A 27,443-nucleotide genomic window follows, 5' to 3' on the forward strand; every position below is an offset into this window, starting at 1 on the left:
ATTAAAAATTGTATAGCTACTTGGTTGCTTGCAACAATGGTTGATTATAAGAAATGGGATCATATTGAGGTAAGTGATGATGAAGATGATCAATATGAGCCAAAAGTAAAAATCTATTTTCATACAGAAAAGTATGCTATGTCAGACGCCGGCAGGATCGCAAGAGGAATCAGGATAAAATTACTAGTACTGAAGACACCACCTTCACTGGAAAATATAAAACGGTGTCGAAGGTAACCTTGATTGTAGATTAGGCGATTTTGACTTGGGCGAGTTGGAAAGAAAAAAACTAGTCTATTACATTTCGAACACAAACCTAGGCGCTCTCACCAAGTTACATAAGCTAGATCTAAAATGGAGTTGAGATCTAGTTTATGCAACTTGGTGATAACTAGGAGCATATGCTCTATTATCTGTTTTTTTTTTAAGATTGTCTAACCTACAAAACAAGGCTTTAAAAATAATATAATTTCAACAATTTTATTTTAATTCTAACATACATACTCAAATTATATGATCTAATTCATCTATGAAATTGTGTATTTGTCTAGAATCTTAAATAAGTAACCTACCTCCTCATTCTCCAATTAATTAATGCAGAGAGAATCTTCTCCACATAACAAGGCTTATACTCCTCTATTTGGTGGAAGTAAATTTCACCGCCTCACTTTCCGGAGCGAACTTGCAGATTTTCCGCGATGTCAAAATTCTTTCACAAATGGCGGATGGAATAGTGAAGTGCACGAGAGCATAAAGTTGTGTTATCAAGTTACTCTTCAATTAGAAAAAAATGCCTTTAAGTTGCCGATTTTTTAAGCAGAAATTTCCAGAGGTACGTCTTTATAGATAATGAATTTATAGCTCGAAATATTTATAAATATTCACTTTACCTTTCCTGTTAAATTTAAGTTCTTAGGTAATTTTATTCTTTTTAGGTAAGTTTATTCTTTTTACCCATCTAGTATATTGTGTGACTGTCACTTGCTAACATATGATTTAATTTCAAATATATTTTTTGTTATAGAGAGTCAAAACCCGTGTTTTGATCAATAGTAGCATATAATTTAAAAAACTGCACACCAGTTAATTCAGTAATATATCACTTATATTCTTATACTTATTTTTTATATCATAAATAATTTTTTAACATAGGTAGCTTTTATGTGTAATCTAAAGAGTGTTTTTGTCATAGATACGAATTAAGATGATATATAATATGGTCTAGTATATTTATTATAATAGACAATAAATATATCTACCTATAATATATATAATATTATGTAAAATATTTTTTAAAGTTTTATCGATTTTATTTAACTTTAAGGCTAATTTAAATTTTTGTTTTTGATTTTGTTTATATAATTCATTATTTAAACATCAGTTTAGCTTCCAACAAGGTAATCAATAGATATAGCCAATAAATTGCTTACACTTTTAACACAACCAAACATTTTAAAATGTTTAAATTTTTTATGTAAAGAAACCATAGACTAGTATGTATGTATGTATCTATGTATATATATATATATATATATATATATATATATATATATATATATATATATATATATATATATATATATATATATATATATATAAAACTAGATCATTAGACAGTTGTCAACTTACACGTCGTCAACAAAGAACTTCTCTGGGCTCAAATTCTTTTTGTATGACTGCACCTCGAATTTGGAATGGTTTATCTATGAACACACGAAACTCAACCTCTTTAGAAACATTTAAAAAAAGACTAAAATATGGACTTTTTATAAACGCTTTTTCAAACTCATAGCCAACTTGTTTTAGTGCTTCTGAATTACTTCATCACTATTGTGATTGTTGTAAATAATGGCACTTTAATCTCTAATTATTATTATTATTATATTTTGTAGAAATTAAGTTAATATTTCCAGTAAGAGTACAATGCAGTATGTTATATAGAAGGTAGAGCAAATATAGTGAAAACTAAATAAGTAGTAAGATATATTTCGTTACATAACTAAAGGTTCACTCAATAGCAATCATTAGATGTAATAAGCTCATTTCATTTGTTGAACAAATTTAATGGTGATGTATTAATATGGTATTTTTCTGTCAAGCATTGGCTGCAAAATTTACCACCAGATTTGATTGGCTCCACTTGATTGAGAATATTCCATTTAAAGTTAGGCTTTAAACCCTTACTTGCATTCCCATACAAATTTCCAAAGTTCAGTGGTGTTGGCTTTACTTTCATAAAGAAAAGAGATGATAAGATCTGCCTCTAAAAGTTTTCTCAGTGAGCTTAATGTTATAATATCCTTCTTTTTGGTGAGTTTTTACATGTAAATAAGATTGTTTTTTTAAAGCATTATTAATTGGATGGAAATGGTGTGGTTTTTCAACAATTACATAATGGATTGGTATATTCATGAGAATTAGTATGTTTTTATTAGCCTTATTATGCAAGCTTATTATTATTGTGTAATAATATTATTATGCAAGCTTATTATATTTCTTGAGTACATTTAATGGTGATGTAAAAACATGGTATTTTTCCGCCAAGCATGATTTGCAAAATTTAAATGGCTTCGCTTGATCGAGAATATCCCATTTTAGGATAGGCTAATAAAAACATACTAATTCATAAATTATGTAATTATTGAAGAACCACCTCATGCCCATTCGATTAATAATGCTTTAAAAAAAAACTTATTTATATTTGCAATGTAAAAACTCACCAAAAAAAAAAAGGATATTATTACATTAAGCTTACTGAGAAAACTTTCAAAGGGAGATAGTATAAACTCTTTTCTATATGAAAGTAAAGCTATATATATATATATATATATATATATATATATATATATATATATATATATATATATATATATATATATATATATATCAGGGTGTTAATCAGGAATAAATTTGATACAGCGTTTTAACGAAATTGGGAATTTGTCAAAATATTTCCCAAATTTCATTCCCCCCCCCCTCCCACCTCCGCTGGGAAATGTTTTGAAAATAAATGAGGTTTTGAAAATAATAAGCACAAGTTTGTAAATTTTATATTTCACATTTATTGCGAGTTCAATTTTATAATTAATAATAGTTTTCTTTATACATAAATTGCATAGCGAAATAAAGTTATAATTACAGTCTCAGCAAAAACAACAACAAATGTTGTTTAATTATAGAAGAATATTGATCGCAAGCGATCAATATTCTTCTTTGGGAAAGAAAAATGAAAAAAATTATGACTGAAAAAATACCAATAGTTATTTTTTCATTCATAGTTATAAAATGTTATGTTTATTCAAAATGTTAAATTTTAAATTCAAGCAAGCAGTGAATCTTGTTTTCTGCTATTTAAATTTCTAGTACCAGTTTGTTGTAATAAAAAAAAGCATTCTTGTTACTAAATGTATTTAATTGATGTTTTAATATACGTATTTACGTTTTAAATACAGCAAGCAGTAAGTAAAGAAATCTATTTTCCTTGTTCATTAAATTTGTAGTACCAATTTGTTATAATCATAAAACATTTTTTGTTTTTAACTTATATTTCAGAGATGGTTTTTAAAAAAGTTAGTGAATTAATATTAGATAAGTAAAAAAAGATTTCAGTTATTGTGATCATCCAATTATATAAAATACCAAAAAAAGAAAAACAATATCTAAAAGACTATAAAATTACGTAACGCAATTTTTCACAATAAACAAAACAAAAAAGATCAAAAGTTTTCCCTTGCAGGGTCTTAATTTTAATATAAAATCAAAATAACTTATTCAGTTTAATGAAAATCACCACATAAAAGAGCTTATTTCTCCGACTTCTGTTTTTTAAATATATTTTACGTTGCATAATTTATGGACGACCCCTTACCACATTATTCGTAATTGTTCAAAATTTCAAAAGTATCTGACATAAGGTTTCTCAATATTTTTGTTGATATGGCACATGTACTACTTGAAGTTGAGTATGCATTAAAACTTAATAAGTTATTTAACTTTTCAGTCAAAAATGGCAAACCCTTTAAAGAAATAGCATTTGTGGGTATTAAACCAAACAAATTTGTTATTATTTTAGATTTTTTAGATTAGTGCTTTATTTCTTGCTAACTTTTATATATAATATTTGCTGATTTTAGAATGCCTTGCAAAAAATTATTTGCAAATTATGAGAAATTAGTTTTACTTTAATAGAAGAATGTAAGAAACAAAAATCATATTTTTCTTGATTTAAATAAAAATATTGATAAACTTTTTTTTTCCTTTCAAAAAACTACAAAACATATTGTATTTAACATGAAAAAGTCCATAAAAATCAATTTGAATTAACATCTTTCATTATTATATAGCGTTTAGTAAATGGTATGAAGATTATTGAAACATCATTTTGGTTTTTAGAAAATGATGAACAGTTAAAACATTTCTTAAATTCAGGTATGTAGGTGCTTTCAAAGATCAGTCATTTGAGGTTTTTTTATTAACAAAATAGTAACGGAGTCAAATAAACTACGTCATTTTAACAACAATATCAGTCTATGAATTTAGGATGTTATTGACCAACTAAGCATGGATTGCTATAGTACTATTAAATACTGTTGGTGGGCTGCATAGTTATATAAACTTATATTTGTAAATGCACTATGATTTTTTTTTTTTTTGCAAAATTAAAACCTTTGTGCTGTTGCGTTATTTGTGAAGTTTTGTTTTAATACTATAGGAAGAAGCTGGCTATCAGCTTAGGCTGATTCTTTCTAATTAAGAAGACTTCCAGTTACAGCAAAAGATTTTTTACTATCTTGTGGCTCAGTTTAATAATATGGCAGTGTTAATGGCAGCTAATTGGTTGAGAAATATCCAAAATCCGAATCCTTTGATCAGACTCAGCTTATTGCATTTAAAACATTCCATGCAGTCAAACAGAAGGCTTTATAGATATTTTTAATTTTTTATATAGAGATTTTTTTTTAAGAGAACAAACAAACAAAAAACTTCACTGTAGTGTCCTCTTGGGTCTTGGGGAAGTAAATAATAATCATTGGAGAAAAAATATTTTTTAATGATTTTTATTTATCCAATAACACCAAAAGTTCATGTTGTTATCAGGCATATATTTGAGTTTATTGACAATTAGTCTGAAAAGCTTGATATTTCCAGAAAACTAACTCTACAAAAAAATTTCATAAGATGTCTTGGGTTTTGAAGTGAGTAAAGATCACAATCAGTTTAAAAATCATTTGAAAGTCTATTTATATATATTTTTTTAACTTTTATAGTATTGAACATTTTATGTAAAGACAAAACATTTTAGTATTATTAGAATGTTGTTATGTCCATATAAAAACCCAAAATCCAGTACAAAAATTTTATTCCATGCCTGTATGTGCTGTTAATCTTTTTTATGTCTTTTTTTAGAGTTTTGCTATATACACAATCTGTTATTTAGTGATGTCTCTTTTTCTTATGTGTTTAGAATTAATTTGATTTGTTGTTTCCAGAATTATCTGTGCTTTTTTATGTTTATTTCTTAGTATTTTCCCATTAGTGTTTGCTTGCAGTTTTGTTGCAAGTAAATTTATATTAAAATTTTTTTTTAAAAGCATTTAACAGTTTGAATTGTGAACTTAAATTATTATTGTTGTTTTTAATAATACATTATATACTGGAACATTTTTAGATTGACGATGTTGTAATGGTAAATGTTCGCTCCATTGCTGATATGGGAGCTTATGTTCATCTTCTTGAATACAAAAATATAGAAGGGATGATTTTACTCAGTGAGTTGTCTCGTAGGCGTATTCGTTCTATCAACAAACTTATCCGTGTTGGAAGAAATGAGTGTGTTGTTGTGATACGAGTTGATAAAGAAAAAGGTTTGATAAAAAATTTTTTTGTATAAGATTTACTAAGTAATATTTAAACATTAAAGAGAAATTTATGAGCACAGATAATATGAATATATGCAATATCTATTTACAAGTAACTTTGAAATATCTGTAGTTGTGTTTACAACAGCTGCTTTAACAGGCATTTATAACATTTATTTAGAACATAAAGTTGATTATTTAGAAAGCTTTTACTATAGAGGTTACTAAAAAGCTTATCTCTTTACTAACGGGTGATGCGGAAGTTATCGGACAAAATAAAAACGTCAATAACTTATTTATAAATAAAAAAACAAACTACTATTGTTTTTTTAAATAAAGCATTTGTTTTTTAATAAAAATATATTATTTTTTATATGAAAAAGCACCACCATCTGCAATTGATCTCAATTTTGCTCTGACGCCTTTCATATGCAACTGTAAAAAGTTTAAATCAATTTCTTGTAGTTTTAGTTTAATGCGATCAATCAAAACTTGCTCTGTTGAAGCTTGCCAATCTCCCTCCAAAATAAATAGTTAAAGTCTCCATGATACTTGTGAATAAATGGAAGAAGTCGTTTTTCTAAACATTCATTAATATAGATTGATGAATTGATCGCTACAGCCTTGGAAGTGCGAAACAATGGCTCGGACATACCACGGTCAGATATGGCTATCCGCATTAATAATTTTTTTGGAAATTTCTCTTTTCCTATAAAACAAACACTTTCTGGGCATGTCTTTTTGTTGTTTGTGTAGTATCCAGAATTTCCAGGCATGTTGTCCCCTGCAAAACAAAAGTATTTTTCGTCATCGATGACTAGAAGCGATTTTGTGTTATAGAGTTGGTTAACTAGTTTCCTGCTTTTTTTTTTTTGCCTTTATTTGTTGTTCTATAGTGTATTTTGGAGTCTTTTTACGTCTTCTATATTTAATATTCATTTTTTTTTAACTGACAACCAATTGTCGATTGATTTACACCGAATTTAATACCTATTTTTCTCTGACTGACCCTTTTTCGATTGTTGACAAGTCTCGTTAATTCGGCTTTCTTTTCTCTAGTCCATGATGTCGGATGACCAGGTTGCTTTCTATCAGAAAACGATTGAACAGTTTCAAGTCCTTTTAGGTTATCATATATTGTACTTCGAGCAAATCCTTCCTTTTCAAAATGATTTAAGGTTGTTTTTTTTTTTTATATTAGGTTTATTTACAAATAAACCTAATATATAAAAAAAAATAATTTGTGTTTCAAATAATAAAGTTTATATTTTATAGAACGTTTATGCCTACACATAACACCACAAAAACTAATTATTATGCTCAAATAATGAAATTTGGATTTGTCCGATAATTTCCGCATCACCCGTTAGGGTTATGATTAATGAAATAAAAATGCCATTTAACTTATTAATAGCATATTTTTGTTAAATAAAACAGTAAATTTCATAATATATTGTTATGATTAAATTTAATATAATTTTTTAAAAAAACAAATTTTTTCCCAACAAGACTACAAGTAATTAAAGTTGACTACCACTAATTAAGTCGGGAGTTAAGCAGTCACCATGGTAATACTTGTAGAAAAGAGAGAAAAAAAAACTTTGCCTGCAACTAATGCTACTAATGCACGATAGAGCGTTTCTTTTATAACAGTTAACAAGTCAGCAGTGTAACGAAAAGATCAAAATCTATATTGATTATCAGAATAATTTGTTAGACTCAAGATGAGTAGTTGGAAATTTGTTAAATAAGGATTTAAAGACTTTTCTAATAGTAATAGTCCTTGTGAATTTTATGTACGAATTAGCAATTTCACCTACGCATTAAGCCATTTACATTATTCCAAAACTTTTTTAAATTAAATTATTTAAACAGTCTTTTAAAATAGTTTATGGAGAAAATCAAAAAAATTTTAATTTAAATTTATTTTATTATATTTAGATTAAATTAACAAATGTAAATTTATTCTATTAGATTTAATTTTTAAAAATTTAAAACGCTCTATTTTACTATTTTTTTTGGTAAAGAAAATTCTTTTCATCAATTTTAGTTTTAGTTACTTTTTTATGAAAAAAGAAAAGTCATAAATTTATTAAGTATATTATAGTAAAAAGAAATAAAACTTGTACTTAAAGTTATTTATTTTGTCTTTAGAAAATCGCAAAAACTCAAACTATCTAAACTATTGTCACTTAAGCGACTTCATATTTTATTGCAAAATAGTCCTGCGGAGAAAAATGCCCTTTAAAAAATCATAAACTTTTTGAAGACCATCACCCCAAGTACAACCACTTTCAAACAATGACATTTCTTTTGATAATTTAGAAGTAAGAGTTTCGCCTAATCTTGACAAAGAATTTCTGGGTGTAGCTAGAAAACCTTTTTCTAGGGCTTCATTTAGTTGCTCACTAATAGTTTTCGGTATTTCGTTATATGTGCTTTTTGGTATTTCGTCATTTTCTTCACTTACTAAATCTTCAACGTTGTCCAAGGAATTTGTAGGGTGATTTAAATTTGTTACATTTAATCTATTTAGAAGCCACAACATTTACTAATAACTAATAACGATTTTGGCTGATAAAAAAATGCTGCACTATCTTTAAAAATCAAATCTTGATCAATTTAATCAAAAATAACACCAAAAAAAGTGCAGTGTTAAGAAGGAGAATGATAAAGAACAAAGAGAAAATGGAAAAGGAGCATACTTAGATAGGCACTTTGACACCATACTAAAATATGGAGTTGCCAGGGACTTTAGTACAAACATTGACTGATATAGGGAAAACATACTAAGGAGTTGTGCACATATTTCCTGGGAAGGCTTGTCAACTGAGGTTTGGGTTATGGCAGTGGTAAATCATTATTTTGATCATTTTTCTTATATCTTCTATAGGATATATAATTATGCGAATGCATATCCATATATCTTATAGTGTGTGTATGTATATATATATATATATATATATATATATATATATATATATAACTCTTTCCTAGAGGTCAGGGACTCCCTAATTTGGTTAGAATTATCAAGTGTACTATTTTGGCAAAGTTTAAGCTTCCTAGAACATTTGGAAGGTGGTGCTCACTGCCCAAATATTTTTACTGTATATATATCATTCATATCCCAAAATCTTAAAACAAAAAAATTAATAATTACATTGATTGCTGGTAGTTTTTCTACATGCCAAACAGGTAGTGCAGTCTTTTACAATTAAAACACTTATCAAATGTGATATGGTACAATCGGTACAATAGGGCTCCAATTAACGTAAAAAAATCTAATCGCGATTTTTTTGCTGCTCATAACCCCTCCTCCACTCCCGCCAGAGGGTAGGGAGCATTATTTATTTTAACTTATTTATAATAACATATATAATAAGTCTCATTTTTGCATAAGATGTCATAACATTTACGTTCAGCGGTTGTAAAGTAGCTTTAGTTAAATTTACATTATTACTATTATTATATTGCATTAAATCTAACGGCTGTATTTTTGTAAAATCAATGAACTTGATATAGTCTACTTTTAATTAGTTATTTCATTTTCTATTTTACATATTTTAAACTGTTTAAAACAACTAGAATATTTAATTTTCTATAAATTTTTAACAGTAAAAAAAATTATTTAAAACTCTAACAAAACAATCTATAAATTTGAAACAGTTATAAAAAACTATTAAAATGACGAAAACATTATTGTGATAAAATGTTAAAACTTAACATTTTCACGAAAACCCGCACAATCACAAACAAGAATGATAATTAAATTCTTATTAAGTAAGTTTTCTTATCTAAGTAACCTTATCAAATTCCCATGATATTTCTATCTATTGCTTTTTCATTCAATGTATTTCTTAATAAAAGTTAGCGTTCACTTTTTTTATTCAATAAAATAAAGCGAAAGAAAAAAATGTGTCTAAATAATAGAATCTTTTATGATCTAATACTTTTTTTGATTGCTAATAGAAAAAGTATTAGATCGTAATCGTAAATATTTTGATCGTTTTGTAATCATTTCACTAGTTTAATGCTTAGAATTTTTTCAGGATTTTTACTAATAAAAAATTACTTTTACTAAGCAAAAAATCATACGCCGCTACAAGTTATTATTTAATATTTTAATTTTAAGGGGTTACAATGCACTTAAATAAAATTAAAAGTTGTCACAATTTTCTTCCTCGCTTTCACTTTCAAATCCGATATTGTAACTGTCGCTAGATCAATGTCTGTTTTTCCTGACTTTATTTTTCTTTTTTTCTGGATAACAATGAAAATTTGCTGACAATCGTCTAACTTTATCATTATACCATTCGTCCATAGCAGTATCAGGTTCAAATTTGTCAATCTCAGGACCTTCTTCACTTATCCGAAGTAGAGATTCTAAGAGATCTCGTCTAAGACAACTTCTCCAGTCATTTTTTATGCGATTCATACATGAAAACATTCATTCTACTTTCGCATTTGTAAAAGGACAAATTGAAAATAGTTCAAAAATATCAAGAATATTTCGGCATTCTTTGACCAAATTTGATTTGGAAAAAACAATTTCCCAAATTTTCAAATAATACTCATTTTGATTGTTACTTATGATGGGAAACATGTATGCTTTTAAAATGATCCACTCATGAAGTATATTATTCAAATCACATCCTACACCAATTAAAAATTCAGAAAAATGTTCAACAACTTCACCGATAGCTTTATCGCCAAAAGTTCCATCATTCACATTTAACGGCCAGTGATAAATGTCAAGTAAAGCTACCAAATGTATAAACAATGGTGATTTTTAGAGAGATTGAAAACGGCCTTCCATACATATGGTAATATTTGCAATAATTAGCTTGTACTCTTGATTCGAATAGGTATTTAATCGTTTGTTTTTTATAAATTTTTCCTTCCTTAAACAATTAGTCTTTTTCCTGCATTTGAACATTTTTGCTAATTGATTTTCTAAATCTTTTATTTTTCTTTCTTTTACTTTATGCTCCGCTTTAAAAAAAAAATAATTGTTACAGAAGTCACTGCAGTTTTATACTGTAAAAGAACACTAAATATTCGCGAATAGAGTATCAATCTTCTAAAATAAAAAAAGAATAATTGCAAAAAAAAGGAAAGATCGCGAAAAAATAAATTTTAAGAAAAAATTAATCACGAAGGTGCGAAAAGTATTTGCGATCGCGATAAGCTTAATTCAAGCCCTGGTACTGTTCCATAAGTAAATTTTACTAAAGACAGTCTTTACACTGAAATGTGTAAAATGTCAGTTATTTGAAACAGCATCAATAACAGTCTTTTTAGTTGTTTGAGTTGGTACAGCTTTGCGATTTGCTTCAACAACTTGCAGCAGAAATTGTTTTTCTTCTTCGTTATTGGTTATGAGCTTGTTGAATTCTTCAAACAGTTTGATGCCTCATTTAGCTGTGTCATTGACAACTCACAGTTGAAGAATGCGCTCTTTTCCTTCTAAATAGTTCTGGTTCTTGCTCCATGTGTCAGGTTGATTACTGAGAAAAGAGCCTCTAATGTCTAAGTTGTTCACAATCATTGATGTTCTGGCACTTGCAAAATCTCCGAAGGTTGAATTGTCGCCAGGAATGATTTTCATGGCTTTATCTGAATTATCCTGACATGTTAAACACTGACGTTTGAGTGGTATGTTTGTCATTCCCGCTACAATCTTAGCCTTCTTACTTGCTGCAATTCTGTCAGAAAAGCCAGGCCCACAGTTTCGTCTGCAAAATAACAAAAATGATTTTCGAACACTTTTTTTGCTGCTAAACTTATCTCATAATCGATGGCTTGGTATTTTCTGAGATCTTTCCAGAATGTTAGATCATTACCTAACACATCAGCTGCAAGTGATGCTGCTGTCCACATTTTTGTAAATAGAAGGGCTCCGAAATGCACAAACCAAAACATCTGGTTTTCCTCCTTATTTGTTAGGTTGAAGACATCTAGTTGATCAAAGAAGAGACAGATTTTTATGCTGTATATAAGCTTCACCATGCGCATGGTAAACAGATCCTGGAGCTTACCAGTGGATCGTTGCTGGTGGATAACCAAGGACAATTAATGTTAGCTCAATGAGTTCTCTGTAGCCGTCTCAAATCTGAGATTGTATCATTTCAATAAGAAAGCTGACAGTTGCTTCACAAAAGATTTCAGTCTCTGCCTTTATCTCCAATCCACAATAATTGTTGTGCATGACTCCAGCCCAAACCGCTTTAAATCTCTTGAAGATGGGTATGTCTGGAGAACTTGAGGGTCCAAAGCACGAGGTAAAATTTTTTGCTAAGACCAGCTCCATTATGTAATGATGATACACTAACCGTATCAGTTCTGCCTATCATTTGTTCAAGAAGTACACAAACACCGCCCAAATATTCTGTATTCACAGCTGTGGTGTCAAAGCTCATTGCCTGTACTTTATCAGACAACTTCCAAACCTGCAACAGATCATAAACAGCCTTGGCTTCATTCTGTGCTGTTCCAGCTGCTAATTTTGGCACACCAAGCAGTTTATCGGCACTGTCACCGGATACCAGCACTGACAAGTGATCAACTTGTCTGATACCTAATATGTCAGGGAGAATTTTTCCGTCCCAATGCAACACCAAAGGATAATCTGGCACAAAACTGTCCATTGCAGATTTGGCATGTTGTTTTCTAGCTTTCTTTCGAACCCTTTGTATGGTAGTTCATGAAAGAGGAAGCAAAGATGGATCAAACTCACAATCAGATATTTTATTTCTGTCTAGGGCACCTGTCACATGTGGTGTGAAGAACTCTGACACTTCTACATTCCTCCTCTTTGGTGTTGTCAGTGGTGCCAAATTTCGTTGCAATGGGTGATATTCAGAATCAGATTCTGTGTTGTCAGTACTATAATAATTGTCTGTCATATATACATCTGAAACTGCTGAATGTGCTGATGTAGTGGCAACTGCAAAGTTAGCCTTCTCTCGCTGTACTGCCTCTTCTTTTTGTCTCTAGATAACACGTTCTTACTTCTTTGCCAATAACTTGTCTTCACCTGCTATAAACATTTTACGTTTGTTCTGTTGGTCTAAAAGGAAATCAGCATCTTTTTTAATCTTAATCATTTGAAGTGCTTCAGCTTGTGCCATGTTATAGAGTTTGTCCAAATTGTTTGAAAATGCTGACTTGCTGTGTTTGTGATTCTGATAAACGTCCCTTGTTCTTCTTCAACAACAACAAGCTGCCATGAAAATCTTCAAGTCTATCAATCACATTTCTCATAATAGCTGTTGGAATGGCAGCCCTGGTCCAAAGCAACAACACTTCATCAACCATTTGCATGACTAGCATTTCTGAATGACTTTAGTTGTTTCAGATGATGGTGAAAGTGTTGTAGGACTTGCTTGGTCGTCAGCAGCTGCTTCAACCTTGATAGTGGTTCTAAATCGCATAGTCTAATCAAATATAACTTGCTTTATGCATGTGTCAAATTTAACGCCATTAATGTCTCAATCTCTTAAAACATTGAAGGCAGATCTTGTAATTGACAAACTAAGATTAATGCTGGCCACTGGGCTTATTTTACTCACATATACTATCACTGGCATTCAGTGCCTAATACTAGTCTACCAATAAAAATTATTTAAACTCTTGTTTTTGCTATTGAAGTCACCAGTTATTCAGATTGCTTAGTTACTAATACTTTAATTAATTAATATTTACAATGAGATTTGTTAAGTTTAAAGAAATTAGAAATTTATTGGTTTCTTTTTCAAAAGCACATGGTTTTCAATGTTTACAAACAAACAGGAAGTTGATGCAAGATCTTAAACAAGACATGTGAGAAATTAATAAGTCAGTCAATATTTAAATTATTTAAAAAAAACTCCAATATAATATATTGTGAAATTTTGATGTTTTCTGAGCACTGCCTTCCACTTGGTCTAAGAAGCCAAAAATTGGCCTAAACAATACACATGATAGGTCTAACAAACGCAGGGGGTACCCTGCCTTATTGCTTGAATTTTTTTTTTTTGGGCCCCTTTAATATATATATATATATGTATATATATATATATATATATGTATATATATATATATATATATATATGTATATATAAATATATATATATATATATATATATATATATATATATATATATATATATATATATATATATATATATATATATATATATATATATATATATATGGGCAATTCCGCGAGAGTGGCGGTTGTAACATTCAACACTCTGTAAGCTAATAAAAATGAACTCGAAATAGAAATGACTTGAAACTTTCCAGAAATTTTAAATACTATCATGTAATTTAGTATAAAAAAGTTACAGCATTAAAAACTCGTAACGCTAACTTTTTACTACTTCTAAACAAAATAACTTTGTCAGACCTAATGCAGCGAACGGCATGGTAAAAAGAAAATAATAATTTGGTGTGTGTATTTAGCACATATTGATTTTATTATATACTGAGTTTCATAGTTTTTACTTGAAGTTTTACAAACATTTTTATTTTTTATTTTTGTCGTGACAGTCATAAAAAAAAATCCAATGCTTAAAAACAACACATAAAACGACGCAATCAATAATGTTAGAAAAAAAGTATTAATGATTATTGTATAACGTGTATTGTATTTAAAAAATGCACTATAACATTATCAAAGTTCTCAATTATGGATATACGATACGATTTTTAACGCTACACGACAGGACTGTAAATAAGCATCAAAACACGTTTATAAAACCCTTACATCTTTAAAACAATGCTATGGTATGATAAAATGATTTTTTTAAATAACTTTTTTGTTTAAAAGTATTTTTAAATAGTTAAAAAAATTATGGAGTTTTGCATGTGTTTCATATCTTTTTTTCTTTTTTTTTTCTTTCTCTTTTTTGCAGAATTACCCATATACATATAGCTATGCACAAAAGTTTAATCAAGATTAAACTGGTTTTTCTAACATTAAAATTTAATGGATATAGATTTTAAGTTTATCTTTTTTGTTTTTATGCTATTTATGTTTGTATTGATAAAATAGACAGAATTTACACATATTACTTCCTAAAACGAATTAAACGATGTATTTTACTGATGACATAAAAGTTTAATTGTGTGAATTTCTCACTTCATAACTATATATTATACTTAATTACCACTTTAAATAATAAATATAGTGAGTACTCGTGATTCTTAAATAAAAATTACTTTTAAAATTACAAAAAAATATTTTAATACCTAAGATTATCTAAAAAAAAGCTGCAATATTTTAAATTTCAATTCGCTTGCAAATGGGTAGAAAAGCAGTGTCTGTGAGCATCAAATGGCAAATTATTGGACTGCTCAAATCAAGGAATCATAATTATATATATATATATATATATATATATATATATATATATATATATATATATATATATATATATATATATATATATATATATATATATATATATATTATTACAAATATTAGAATATACACTATATATGTATATATAAAATATAGATTAACTTAAATATATAACATTTTAGTGCATTTTATGCACAATTTTTTTATTATATTTATTCCCATTTGTTTATTTTATTTAGGATATATTGATTTGTCCAAGCGTAGAGTGTCAATAGAAGAAGTAAAAAAATGTGAAGAAAAATATACTAGGGGTAAAACAGTAAGTCAACTCATTTTCCATACAATTATTCTATCTTGACAAACAATTTTCACTATTTATTATTTTTAAATTATTTTTATATTGGTGGTCAACCATTCCAGGTAGGACCCGCTTGATTTTCAAAAATCGGGAAAATATGAATCACCCTAATATAATTATATATATATATGTGTGTGTGTGTATATGTATATATATATATATATATATATATATATATATATATATATATATATATATATATATATATATATATATATATATACATATATATATATATATATATATATATATATATATATATATATATATATATATATATATATATAAATTTGGTAAAGATTGTTTGTCAACCAAATAAACAATATTTTTTTTAAATTTATTTTTTGATAATTGTTTTGTTTATAAAAAAATTTTTATCTTTTATTCTGGATTGACTATACTTGCATCATTCCTTTCAAGTTTAACTTTTTTACATTTTTGGTTTTTTTTAAAATGATCAGCACAAATAGAAATTTACAAACCATTAACTATACCTTTTTGTCATTACAAAAACTGAAAGCCTTTTTATCTCTACCAATTGTGCACATTTTTATATTTGTTAACAGGTGGTATTTTAGAAGCTCAAATTTGTTAAGAACTTTAAAAAACATGGTTTACAAACACGGTAGTGGTAAGGCCCAGTTCACAGCAATTCAAAATTTGTTAGATTCTTTTGATCTCAGACAGCTCATCCACAGAGTTTTTTTGATACCATGACTTTAAACACTGGCAAACATGACTTTAAACACTGGGTATTTATAAAGAGCTTGTCAAGGTTAGCTAAGTTTTATGACGGATTCTTAAATGAATCTGCTGCCATCATTTCGGAGAGCTTCATATAAAACACTTTTGTAATGAAGTAGCAGTAAATATAAATGTAGAGCTGGAGAATCAACTATTTAAATCCATAGGGCAGAACTTGGATAGCGTTGATCCAAACAATAAGATGGTGCTGTTGAAGTTCATTCACCAAAATCTTAAGGGTACATGGTTGGAGAAGCAAGGTCTGTCTGCACTCAAAACTCAACAAATAGTAAGGTAAGAATAAAATAAATAGTTATATCACTTTAAAATACCTTTATACAAAAAAAAATGTAACTTTCTAATTAAATTTTAAATTATATTTATTTAGACTTTTGAGAAGCGCAAAGATTATTGTTTCTCGAAGAAGATCAGACTGTCAGTACCAAGCTCACAAAATCAGAGTTATTTCACACACTTGGTTCTTAGCAAAGGCACTATACTACATGAAATTCAAGTTGCTTTTCCATAAATCAGAAAGGTTTTTTTCCAAGTGATGAAGTTGTCTAGAGATCGATAGAATGGCTGGCTATGTTTCTCTCTTTTGGGCATTGTGGTTTTTGACCTGCCAGTTTTTTGATTCTGCATGTTTTCAAGTAAAACTTAGTTTCAAAAATTTTAATATGTTAGTCTTACTATTAAAGAATAATATATTTCATAAAAGTAACAATTAAATTATTTAAAAGTAATGGTTTATGAAAACATTAAAATTCACATTCAAAACAAAGAAAATAACTCTCAACTAAGTTTTTTTTTTCCACTGACACATATTTCTTGAAATCAGTAGAAATATAGTAGAAATGAAATTAGTAGATCTACATTTCATTATTTTTAATTTAGACTTTCAGGATCATATTTAGGATCTATTAGCAAATGTGCCATTATACTAAATATGATCCTGCTGCATAAGTGTTAGTAAAATCATGGCAAAATTATATGTGGTACTTTGATCCATTAAATTTAAAACTCTTCAAATATTTCTAATAATTTAAGTTTTGATCAGATAACTGTAAACTCAAAAACCCTAAAAATACATTTAAAAATTATTTTGTAACATTTTTTTGAGATATTTGTCTTAAACTAAAAATTTATGTTTTATTTATATAGGTATTAGCGCAGCAGTGTGTAGATATAAGTATAAAAAAAAAGTAAAACATGCAATGAGTGTACATACATCGGCTGACTTGATTATGAAGAACATGCAAGGAACATGTCACTACATTGAATAAGGGTTTTAGTTTGGGAAGGCAATCTATCAATTAAAAATCTACTTTTATTTTTTCGAATCTATTTTTATTTTTTCATAGTTATATTTTTGAAGTTTTTAAACTCGTCTTTTTTTCCTATTATATGTCAACATAAAGTTGTTTTTTTTAAATGTTAATAAAGTAAAATCAGGGCAAACTGCTCACCATATAATTCTGCACACTAATTGAAATGATTAAATAAAAACTGAAAAAGTATAACTATGAAAAAATAAAAATAGATTCGAATACACAATTATCTCCTCTATATGAATTGATAAAATTATATGCTGATTCAACTTGCAGCTATAGTGTGCTGGAACTGAAACTCGTAAAAATAATTTTAACACTATCTCGCAACTCATATAAAAATAATTTTAACACTATATCTTATGATTTAACCAAAAAAGGACTCTTTGAATTCATAACTGGCTACCTTAAATGCAAAGATCGATTGCACTTATTTAATAATGGCAAGCCTGGCAAAGACTGGTTTAATGCCTTTAAGAAGAGATGGTCAAAAGGAATTTCAACAAAAAAAGCCGATAAGTTAGCATCTAACAGAGCCGCTTTTTTTATGTCAGAAATTATTTATAGTTATTTTATATGCGTTGCCAAGCAATATCAACAGGCTGGTATAACTTCTGGATCGCATATTCTACAACCATTAGACAGAGGTGTCTATTGCCATGTCAAACAATTGTTGAAAAATTCTTATCAAGAAGACTTATATTGTAAAAATTAAGATAAACAAAATTTTCCACGGTTGCTCAAACTGCTGTACAAGAGTGGTAAATGTTTTACATGCTTGCATGCAATCACTGGTTTTCAGTTCACTGGTTTATTTCCACTCAATAGAAGCAACATAAATCATAAGGCATTCACAACAAACATTTAATCCGCGATCATCGTCTTCAACAGCTGCGGCAGCACCTATAGCATCTTCCTCAGTCACAGCTTCATTATTTTCAACAGCTGCCACAGCACTTGCTCCAACTACACAGTGATTACCATATCTTTATCAATTATGCTAGCTTCGAGTATTAAACATGTGTTGAGGGCTAGGTATGAGGTTGGTCCGAAAAATTTTTTTTTTTTAAGGAGTGTTTATTGGAACCTCTCATTCTTATCCATCTACTAAAACAAAAATTTGGTAAAAATCTGTGATTTAAAGTTTTTATAGGTTGCACAAGATTCTTAAACATCAAATAGTCCCTAATATATTAAAAAAAAGATTTCTTTTTTGAAAAAACTTTTTTCAATGTATGTTATATTGGGTTTCAAAATAAGCGAAATTTTATAAAAAAATTATTATTTTATATATAGAATATTGGTTTATATTTTATGGCTTAAAAATTATTGTTAACAAAAAATTAAAATTTTTATAAAATTATTTTTAAGTTTTTTATATAATTTCGCTTCTTTTGAGACCCAACAATGCTATACATTAAAAAAACTTTTTTATTGATAATATTAGGGACCTGTCTGGTGTTTAAGGATCTTGTGCAACCTCTAAATATGCTTCAAGTTACTAAAAATTGTTTTAGATCTATAATAATGGAAAGAAAAAAAAGTTTTTTGGACCACCCTAGTATATATGAATGGTTAAGCACTAAACCAGCCTATACAATAAAGTTGAATAAAAATTAGTTTATATTAAAAAATGATTTATGTAAACACCAATATGCTATACTTAAAATTTTTAAGTGCACTGAACTGCAATTACTTTTAATTTTTTTAGTTTATAGGCTTTGTTAAAAACTTTTAAACTTTGTGTCTCATTATCTCATCTCAACATATTCGTTGTATAGGCTTTATTGGCGCTAAGTCATCCGTATGTTGCTCTAATAAAAAGAAATACTTTAATAAAAAAGTGATTGCAATATCTGGAGCAACTTATTCTGTTTAAATTCTTTTTTTTAATCATGCCTAGTCCTGCAAACATAGAGACTTTTTTGTACTTGGTCTGTTGATATCAAAGCAATAAAATAGGTTGCATTCTAGTAGTTTAGACAAACTTATGCAAATAGATTGTTAGTCTGGATATTGAATGATATGAATAATTTGATGGTGTGATTAGAGATTTTATTCTGATTTGGTTTTAGACTTTTTATTGATTTTTTTTTAACTAATGTAAGTTTTTATTTAGCACAATTTGAATAATAAAAACTTAAAAAGTTTTTGTTATTCTAATTTTCATTAATGCCAACTAATCATATTTCTTGGATGATGTTAAAAGCTTGTTTGATGTTTATAATATGAAAAGAATAAATGATAAAAAGAATAATTGAAATTATATGATTTAAATAGGTAGCGAGTATTCTACGCCATGTTGGGGAATTGTTAAAATATGAAACAGACGAGCAGTTAGAAAACTTATTCGAAAAAACTGCATGGTTTTTTGACGATAAGTATAAAGCAACTGGTGGTGCTTACGAAGCTTTTAAACACGCTGTTAAGTAGGTTGTTTTGTTGTTAAGTAGGTTGTTAATACGTTGTTTTGTATTTTGACTTTCAAGATTAGTTTTATTTTAATCTAATAAAAAAATTATTTTTTTTAGTGAACCTTCTATTTTAAATGAATGTGACTTGGACGAAAAAACAAAAGAAATACTTATTTCTAATATAAACCGACGAATGATGCCTCAAGCTGTAAAGGTTCGTGCTGATGTTGAAGTCAGCTGTTACAGTTATGAGGGTATTGATGCTGTTAAATCAGCTCTACGCAAAGGATTGCTTTTCTCAACAGATGACATGCCTATAAAGGTTTATTTTTTTTGATTGTATGAATTATATTCAGCTATTATTTTTATCTAATGATTATTTTTATTTTTATTCCAGATTAATTTAATAGCACCTCCACTTTATGTAATAAGTACAACGACATTAGAAAGGGAACTGGCTCTAGAAGTTCTTGGTAAATCAATTGCCGCTATCAAAGAATCTATAGAAAAAAGTAGCGGAAACTTTGTTGTTAAAATGGAGGTAGACTTTTAAGATTTAAAATCAATGCCATAAATGGGCAAGAAACAATTTTTTTTTTTTTGTTTTCTTTTTTAGCCTAAAGTAGTCACTGACACAGACGAGGCTGAGCTCTCGAAAGAACTTGCTCGTTTGGAGCAAATGAATGCAGAAGTTGATGGTGACGATTCTCCTGATGAAGATAACGAAGGTTCGGGTAACGAAGATGATGAAGATGATGGAAAACCAGATCCTGAAGCCTAATTTTTCAAACAAATAAATTTAAAAAGAATTTTTTTTAGTTTTTTATTTCAACAACTATTTTAAAATTGTACAATGAAAGGTGTTTATTAAAAAGCAGAATTTTACAAAATATTAAGTAAAAAATTTTAGTTGGAAAACTTTAAAAGATTAACTTCAAATTTCCAAAAATTCGACTTTGGTAGTTTTTAAGTCAAATAGACAAGTCTGAAAAAATTTTCTGGAAATGATGACTAAAAATGAGCGAAAAACGAAAACCAAAAAAAAGTCTAAAAAGCCTAAAACAAACATCACAAGCATCTAAAACAATTCTATAGACAGACTCAAAGATTTAAAATAGGAAGAAAAAAAAAGAAATTTAAGCCAAAGAATTATAGACCTACAGAAGAATATTAAAAAAAATAGTGACTGAATAATTTTTCGGTAAAAATAGGATTATTCCTCCAAAGGAATATGGATGAAGAGTTGTAAATGTGCACCTAAGTATTGGGGACTTCAGGGTGCATAAATTGATCTAAGTTAATTAACTGGTGTTAATTTTATTTACTTACCAAAAGCATTGAACGCCGTTCCGTATCAATGTCTTATTAATGAACTATTAAATTAGGCTGTAGCTTAAAGGCAATATTGTCGTCCACCTTTATTTGTCTAAAAGAAAGGAGAGAGTTATTTTGTCTAATACAGTAACCCAGTGTCACGATAATTTTTTAATAAACATTTTAATAATTATGTTAAAGATTTTCTATTTACATCTATTTCTCTTACAAATCAGTTTGCTGGCGATACTCAGTACGAAAGTAATTCTGACCCTAACAATTAAAATATTAGTTAATAGTTTTGACAGTTGTGTATTTAAACCAGTCAAATATGGAAAACTATGAAGAATAGCCCTTGGTTAAAATATTAGAAAGGTCTCGGCTCAAATTTTTTAGCGCAATTTTTGTTACCTGCAACACCAAATAATCTAAATAAAACTAGGCATTAAAAAATCTAGGAGAAAAGAATATAACTGTGCTGGTTTATTCTAGAAGTTGTCATCCAGCTATTAATGGCTTGAAAGATTTTTTAATTAGATATTTTGTGGATGAAAAAGATAGAAAATAATTCAAATCTTAAATTTAAATTAATATATTTTTTTCAAATATATATATATATATATATATATATACATATATATATATATATATATATATATATATATATATATATATATATATATATATATATATATATATATATATATATATATATATATATATATATATATATATATATATATATATATATATATATATATATATATATATACAGAACCCTTAGATGTTGTCCGAAAGTTTTTTCCATATTTTGTTGACAAAAAGTAAAAATTAAAATGCAAGACCGGAATTTTTTTTTTTAATAATGATAGACTGCCTGCCCCAACCAAACTCTCAGTCGATGTAGCAGCACTCCCTTGCGGGTCAGGCTATTTGTCAGTCGATGTAGCAGCACTCCCTTGCGAGTCAGCCTATTTGTCAGTCGATGTAGCAGCACTCCCTTGCGAGCCAGGCTATTTGTCAGTCGATGTAGCAGCACTCCCTTGCGAGTCAGGCTATAAGATAGTCGATGTAGCAACACTCCGCGCATGATTTACAGTAAAAAAAATAAAAATAAAAACATTTTATTAAAAAAAATAAAAATAAAAACATTTTATTAAAAAAAATAAAAACAAAAACATTGTTTATATGGTTAAAAACATTCAGAATGTTTTAAAAACATTCAGAATGTTTTTAAAAACATTCTGGTCAATTAAATTTGCGTTTTTGTAGTTTTTTTATATAACAATTAATTTGTAATTAAATTAATGGTTTTGACTTTCGTCCAACACGAAAATGTTGGACGAAAGTCAAAAGTAATTAAAAGTGGCGTATGTGTTGGCGTAAGAATCACTTTTTTCCTTCCGCTCTTCCCAAAGCCAACAAAAAAAAATTATATTGACAAAAAAGATATCTATCTATCTACATGACGTCTTTTTGTGGTTGTATGCATACTTTATTTGGACATTTTTGTAGTATTTAATTTTGTATTGATCGTGCATTATTCGAGTATTCAGTTATTCGTTGAGATATTCCATACAACGTAAATGATAACGAGTTAATTTTGTTGGGTATGAACGTATATGTTCTAAAACAATACAAACAATAGAAGCTGGTTTTGGTTCCCTGGTGTATATTAGTGTACTTGGTTGTTTGAATCTATCAATTATTTTGCCATGTACAGATATAAAAGATTTCTGACTACCCTTATCTTTCCTTAACTATTGTTAAGATATATTCGTAATTAGACATTCTTGGTTTTATCGGACTCTGAGCTTTCAACACTTTTCTCAATCTCTTCCTTAGCACAGGTAGGGTTCTATAGAAGCTTGCAAGTAAGTATCTTGGGCGTGTTTGTCTTTATAATTATAAAATTTGATAAACACCTTGATGTGACTTTGCGTCACATTCTTAAAGCATTTTAGTGCGCATCTAGAAGATATTAAAAGCGTTTAATAGTTTATTCTCTCATGAACAGTCATTACCATGTTATAGAGTTCATATAGAAACAGAAAATTGTGGTTATAAATTTACTTGCAGTCGTCTCCAATTTTCTTTTGGTTCACGTCATCTTTTTTGAAAGTTATATTCTAAAATCTTAGTTCTGCAACGTTTCGCTTATTCACAACTGTATTTACATTTTTAACTTTATGTGTTTCGTATTGGACTCAGACATTCAGACATGAACGTTCACTCAGTATGTCCGTATATATATATACATATATATATATATATATATATATATATATATATATATATATATATATATATATATATATATATATATATATATACATATATATACAGGGAAAATGGGGTCATAACCGCCCCGTAACGTTTGGATTAATGTTATATAAAAATCAAAACGAAATGTATGAAAAAAACGATTGTGCTCCTTGACCGTACCTTTACAAATGGCATGACCGCACCCTTACAAAAATCGTTGGGGGTACACTTTCCGTGGTACATTTTCTTTACAATTGTTCACCTGCTGATTTTGTTGCACGTTTGCACTGTAAAAACCATCACCAGATACACATAAATATAGCAAGGTAACAATTTATACTCTTACCTTCATATTTTAACCAGAGAACAGTTTTTAGAAAGAATATACTTTAGTTGCTTGTTTATTAGGCTATATTGATATCAAAAATAGTTTTCACTTAATAAAATTTAATTTTTTTTTTGTTTATTTTATTATTTAGGTGCCCCAAGAAGACCTTGTCTTGTCACAGAGCGACTTGGAAGTGCATTTAACAAGGTAGTTTATCCCTCCTTCCTTACCGTGACACGAAAACATGTCCAGAGTTCGTTTCAAACCTAGATCTCCTGCTTATTAAGCAAGCAATATAACCACTGCGCCACGGTCGCATGAAATAACGCTGATAACACATATCTTTTACACTTAAATCAAATGTTGCTTAATCCACAAAAAAAAGGTCTGGAAAAATATTATGTAAATATAATATTTTTATGAAAATAAGCAGTATTATGCACAGCTTCTCAGAAACGCATATATATATATATATATATATATATATATATATATATATATATATATATATATATATATATATATATATATATATATATATATATATATAAAATTTAAAAAAGTTAAATGTTGATTGCATAAATATGGTGCTTTTATACATGTTAAATAAAATTGTAAACCAGTTGCAAAACCTCACAAGAAAGAAACATTTTTAAAAACAATAATGCACTTGATCTATTCATTTCTTTAGCTTGTATAAAGGCTCCGCACTAAAATCAGAGTAACTCTGTATCAAATGTTATCAGGGCCGGTGCGAGCAGGTGTCACGTGTGGGGAGGGGGTTTGCGCCAACAACAACAAAAAAAAAGAGCCTTGCTTATTGAAATTTGCTACCTAGCTGGTCCAAAAGGTCTAAATTTGTCGACTGACTTGTCTTAAAGATCTACATTTGTCGACATACTTGTTTAAAAGGGTCAAATTTGTCGACTAAATGAACGAAAAATTCATTGATGACTGGTGGTGGTGGCTGTGGTGGGGTTCACACACACACTTCTTCTTGTTTGTGCCGACCTTAAATATTATATTCAAATTGTTTTAACCAAAAGTTTTGCCACCACACATTGCATTTTATTGTTTTTTACACAATTTAATATAACAAAACTTAATAAAATAGAACTTAATAAAATAAAATCCTCAAAATTTCTCTAACTCCAATAACTATCTATAATATCAATCCAATAACTATCCATAACATCAATCCAATAACTATCCATAACATCAATCCATAACTATCTGAAATATGACTATTTAAATTTTAGCTGATATTGTCCTCTCAGAATTGCGATTTAAAAGTTTAAAATTACTATTATTACTTTAAAGTTACTTGTTCTTTCTATTTAAAAATTTGTACAATTATTTTCATTAATTTTGATTATTTCATAAATTTTCATGCAAGTTAATTTTCATTAAAAAGAATTACTATTAAATACCCCTAATTATCTATTTGAATACTTTTTTGGAATTGTTTACATTTTGATGCTCAAGAAGTTCTATATAATGATTTTTTAAATTTATCTTTCATAAAATATAAAGATTTTCATATTCAAACGTATTGCAGTAACCAAACTGAAACCAAAAAAAAATAAAATTATTTTTATTAATACTTAATTAACTCAAACGTTCTTAAGTTAAATTAGAAAAAATTGTGTTTTGATAAACAGAACATTAAAAACTAGTAAATATAAACAAATTCTACAAAATAATAAATACTAAGATAAGTACCTGATACTAAAAAAAACAAAAACACCTGTTACACCAAGATCTTTATTTGTTAGTTTAAAGTTAATATTATCTTAAAACTCTGGGTTAAACTGATGATAATTTCTTGAACCTGAACCACAACCTGGAAATTGTGTTAAAACGTTGAGCTGTGCAGAAATCGTGTTTTCAAGTTGGTGTGTAAAGTCAATCTTTTTTTTCAATCTCAAAAAAAAACTCCCTTTTAATATTTGTTATGTCAAACACTTTTTTGCAACTCAAAACCTGATCACTAGGGGTGTTCAAAAAAATAAAATTTCGAAAACGCGAATACACACCAAGCTAAATTTGGGGCAAATATAAAAAAAATACGATAACAAAAAAAAAATCAAAAATAATGAGATTTACCTTGTGCTCAAGCGTCAAAACCCCCCTAAAAAAGCTCCAAATAGTACGCTCGTAGCAAGGCTTTGAGCACAAGGTAAATCTTAATATTTTTAATTTTTTTTTTTTAATGTGCTCATAACAATCTATACTTTTTTTTAAATTGATGTGTTTTCGTGATTTTTCTTAATAGTTCTTTAAATTGAAAACAATTTTATGCAAAAAAACGAAAATATGCGCATTTAACAAAAGAATGCGCAATAATTCGTAGTTATTTTATTTGTTTATATTCACATTGTTTGGTTTTCATTTTATTTTGTATTTAGCTTTTTAGAAAAACATTTTTTATAGGTTGATTAAATGATGCAAACTTAAATTACGTGCAACTTGTATCTTTAAAAAAGATTTTTTTAATATAAATACTAAAGTTCAAGCTATCTTCTGAATTTTGCAGCCTAAGCCAAGTAGTCCTTTTGCGATTCTTTTCTTGCTTATAACTTTGTTATTTTGTTTCTTGGTTAATAAAGATTCACTGCCTGATGCCTCAAAAATTGAGCGAACTTTGTCCACAGCAATAAGCTTATTTTGTTTTTCTTCCTCGTCTCTGTAGCGTTGAACAAATTGTTGCATCATTCCAATTGCCCTTTCAGCGTGGTCGTTTACACAAACAATACTTTTTGCAAAATTAAAAAAATTTATATGCTGATTGCGTGTGCCAATACTGAGGTGGTAAGGTCAGCCAATCATCAATTCGTTGATCTTTTGTTCCGATCATATCAAACATTAACCAGGACAACTCATCAACCAAAGAAGCTAAGCTAGGAATTTGCTGATGAATGTTAAGTTCAATTTTCAACAATTTTTCTATATCTTTTTTTTGCTTATATTCAGTTTTAAAGCAACATGACTTTTTGAGGTTTTGGAAATGATAATATTGCAGCAGCAATTTTTTTCTTTTCTTTAAGTGCAACACCATCATCCAGCAAGGCTAAAGGAATCAGAGTTGAGTCAAGATACCATGTATGTTTAAATAAAGAACTCAACACAGCATCAACAACAAATGGTCTGCACATACTGCTTTATACTGATGCATTTGATGAATAGCAGTTACATCCATAAAAGGAGCTTTGATTGTATCATTTGATTGCAGGTACCACTTAGTATAAAAACAAGCTATAAATTCAGTTATTACCTTAATATGTTCTCTATTTTTTTGAATAAAATTAATTTGAGTTGAAAGAATTTGCATTTTAAAATAATATATAGATTTCCCAAGAAATCTTGCATGATGAATCGCTCCAGTTTTTCGAATTTTAATGATTGAAGGAGAAAGATAGCTGACCACTAGCTCTGCAAGTTCTTTTCTATCTTCCCTTACAATATTATTTCTCAATAAGTATGAT

At 28.1% G+C, this 27,443-nt stretch overlaps 2 protein-coding genes across 2 annotated transcripts in view; both read left to right on the forward strand.

Moving 5' to 3' along the window:
- The window catches only part of LOC101241167 (dedicator of cytokinesis protein 3), a 179,575-nt gene that overhangs the window by 36 nt on the left and 152,096 nt on the right, over nt 1-27,443 (forward strand). The gene's annotated exons all lie outside the window — the stretch shown is intronic.
- Nucleotides 654-20,850, forward strand: LOC100199407 (eukaryotic translation initiation factor 2 subunit 1). The gene is made up of 7 exons (XM_065811343.1): nt 654-832; nt 5,669-5,864; nt 15,444-15,523; nt 19,918-20,066; nt 20,169-20,373; nt 20,449-20,592; nt 20,668-20,850. Exons 1-7 carry the CDS (start codon nt 791-793, stop codon nt 20,830-20,832), a joined length of 981 nt encoding a protein of 326 aa, XP_065667415.1. The 5' UTR covers nt 654-790; the 3' UTR covers nt 20,833-20,850.

Source organism: Hydra vulgaris, chromosome 12, assembly GCF_038396675.1.
Source record: "Hydra vulgaris chromosome 12, alternate assembly HydraT2T_AEP".
In the NCBI taxonomy this organism is placed as follows: domain Eukaryota; kingdom Metazoa; phylum Cnidaria; class Hydrozoa; order Anthoathecata; family Hydridae; genus Hydra; species Hydra vulgaris.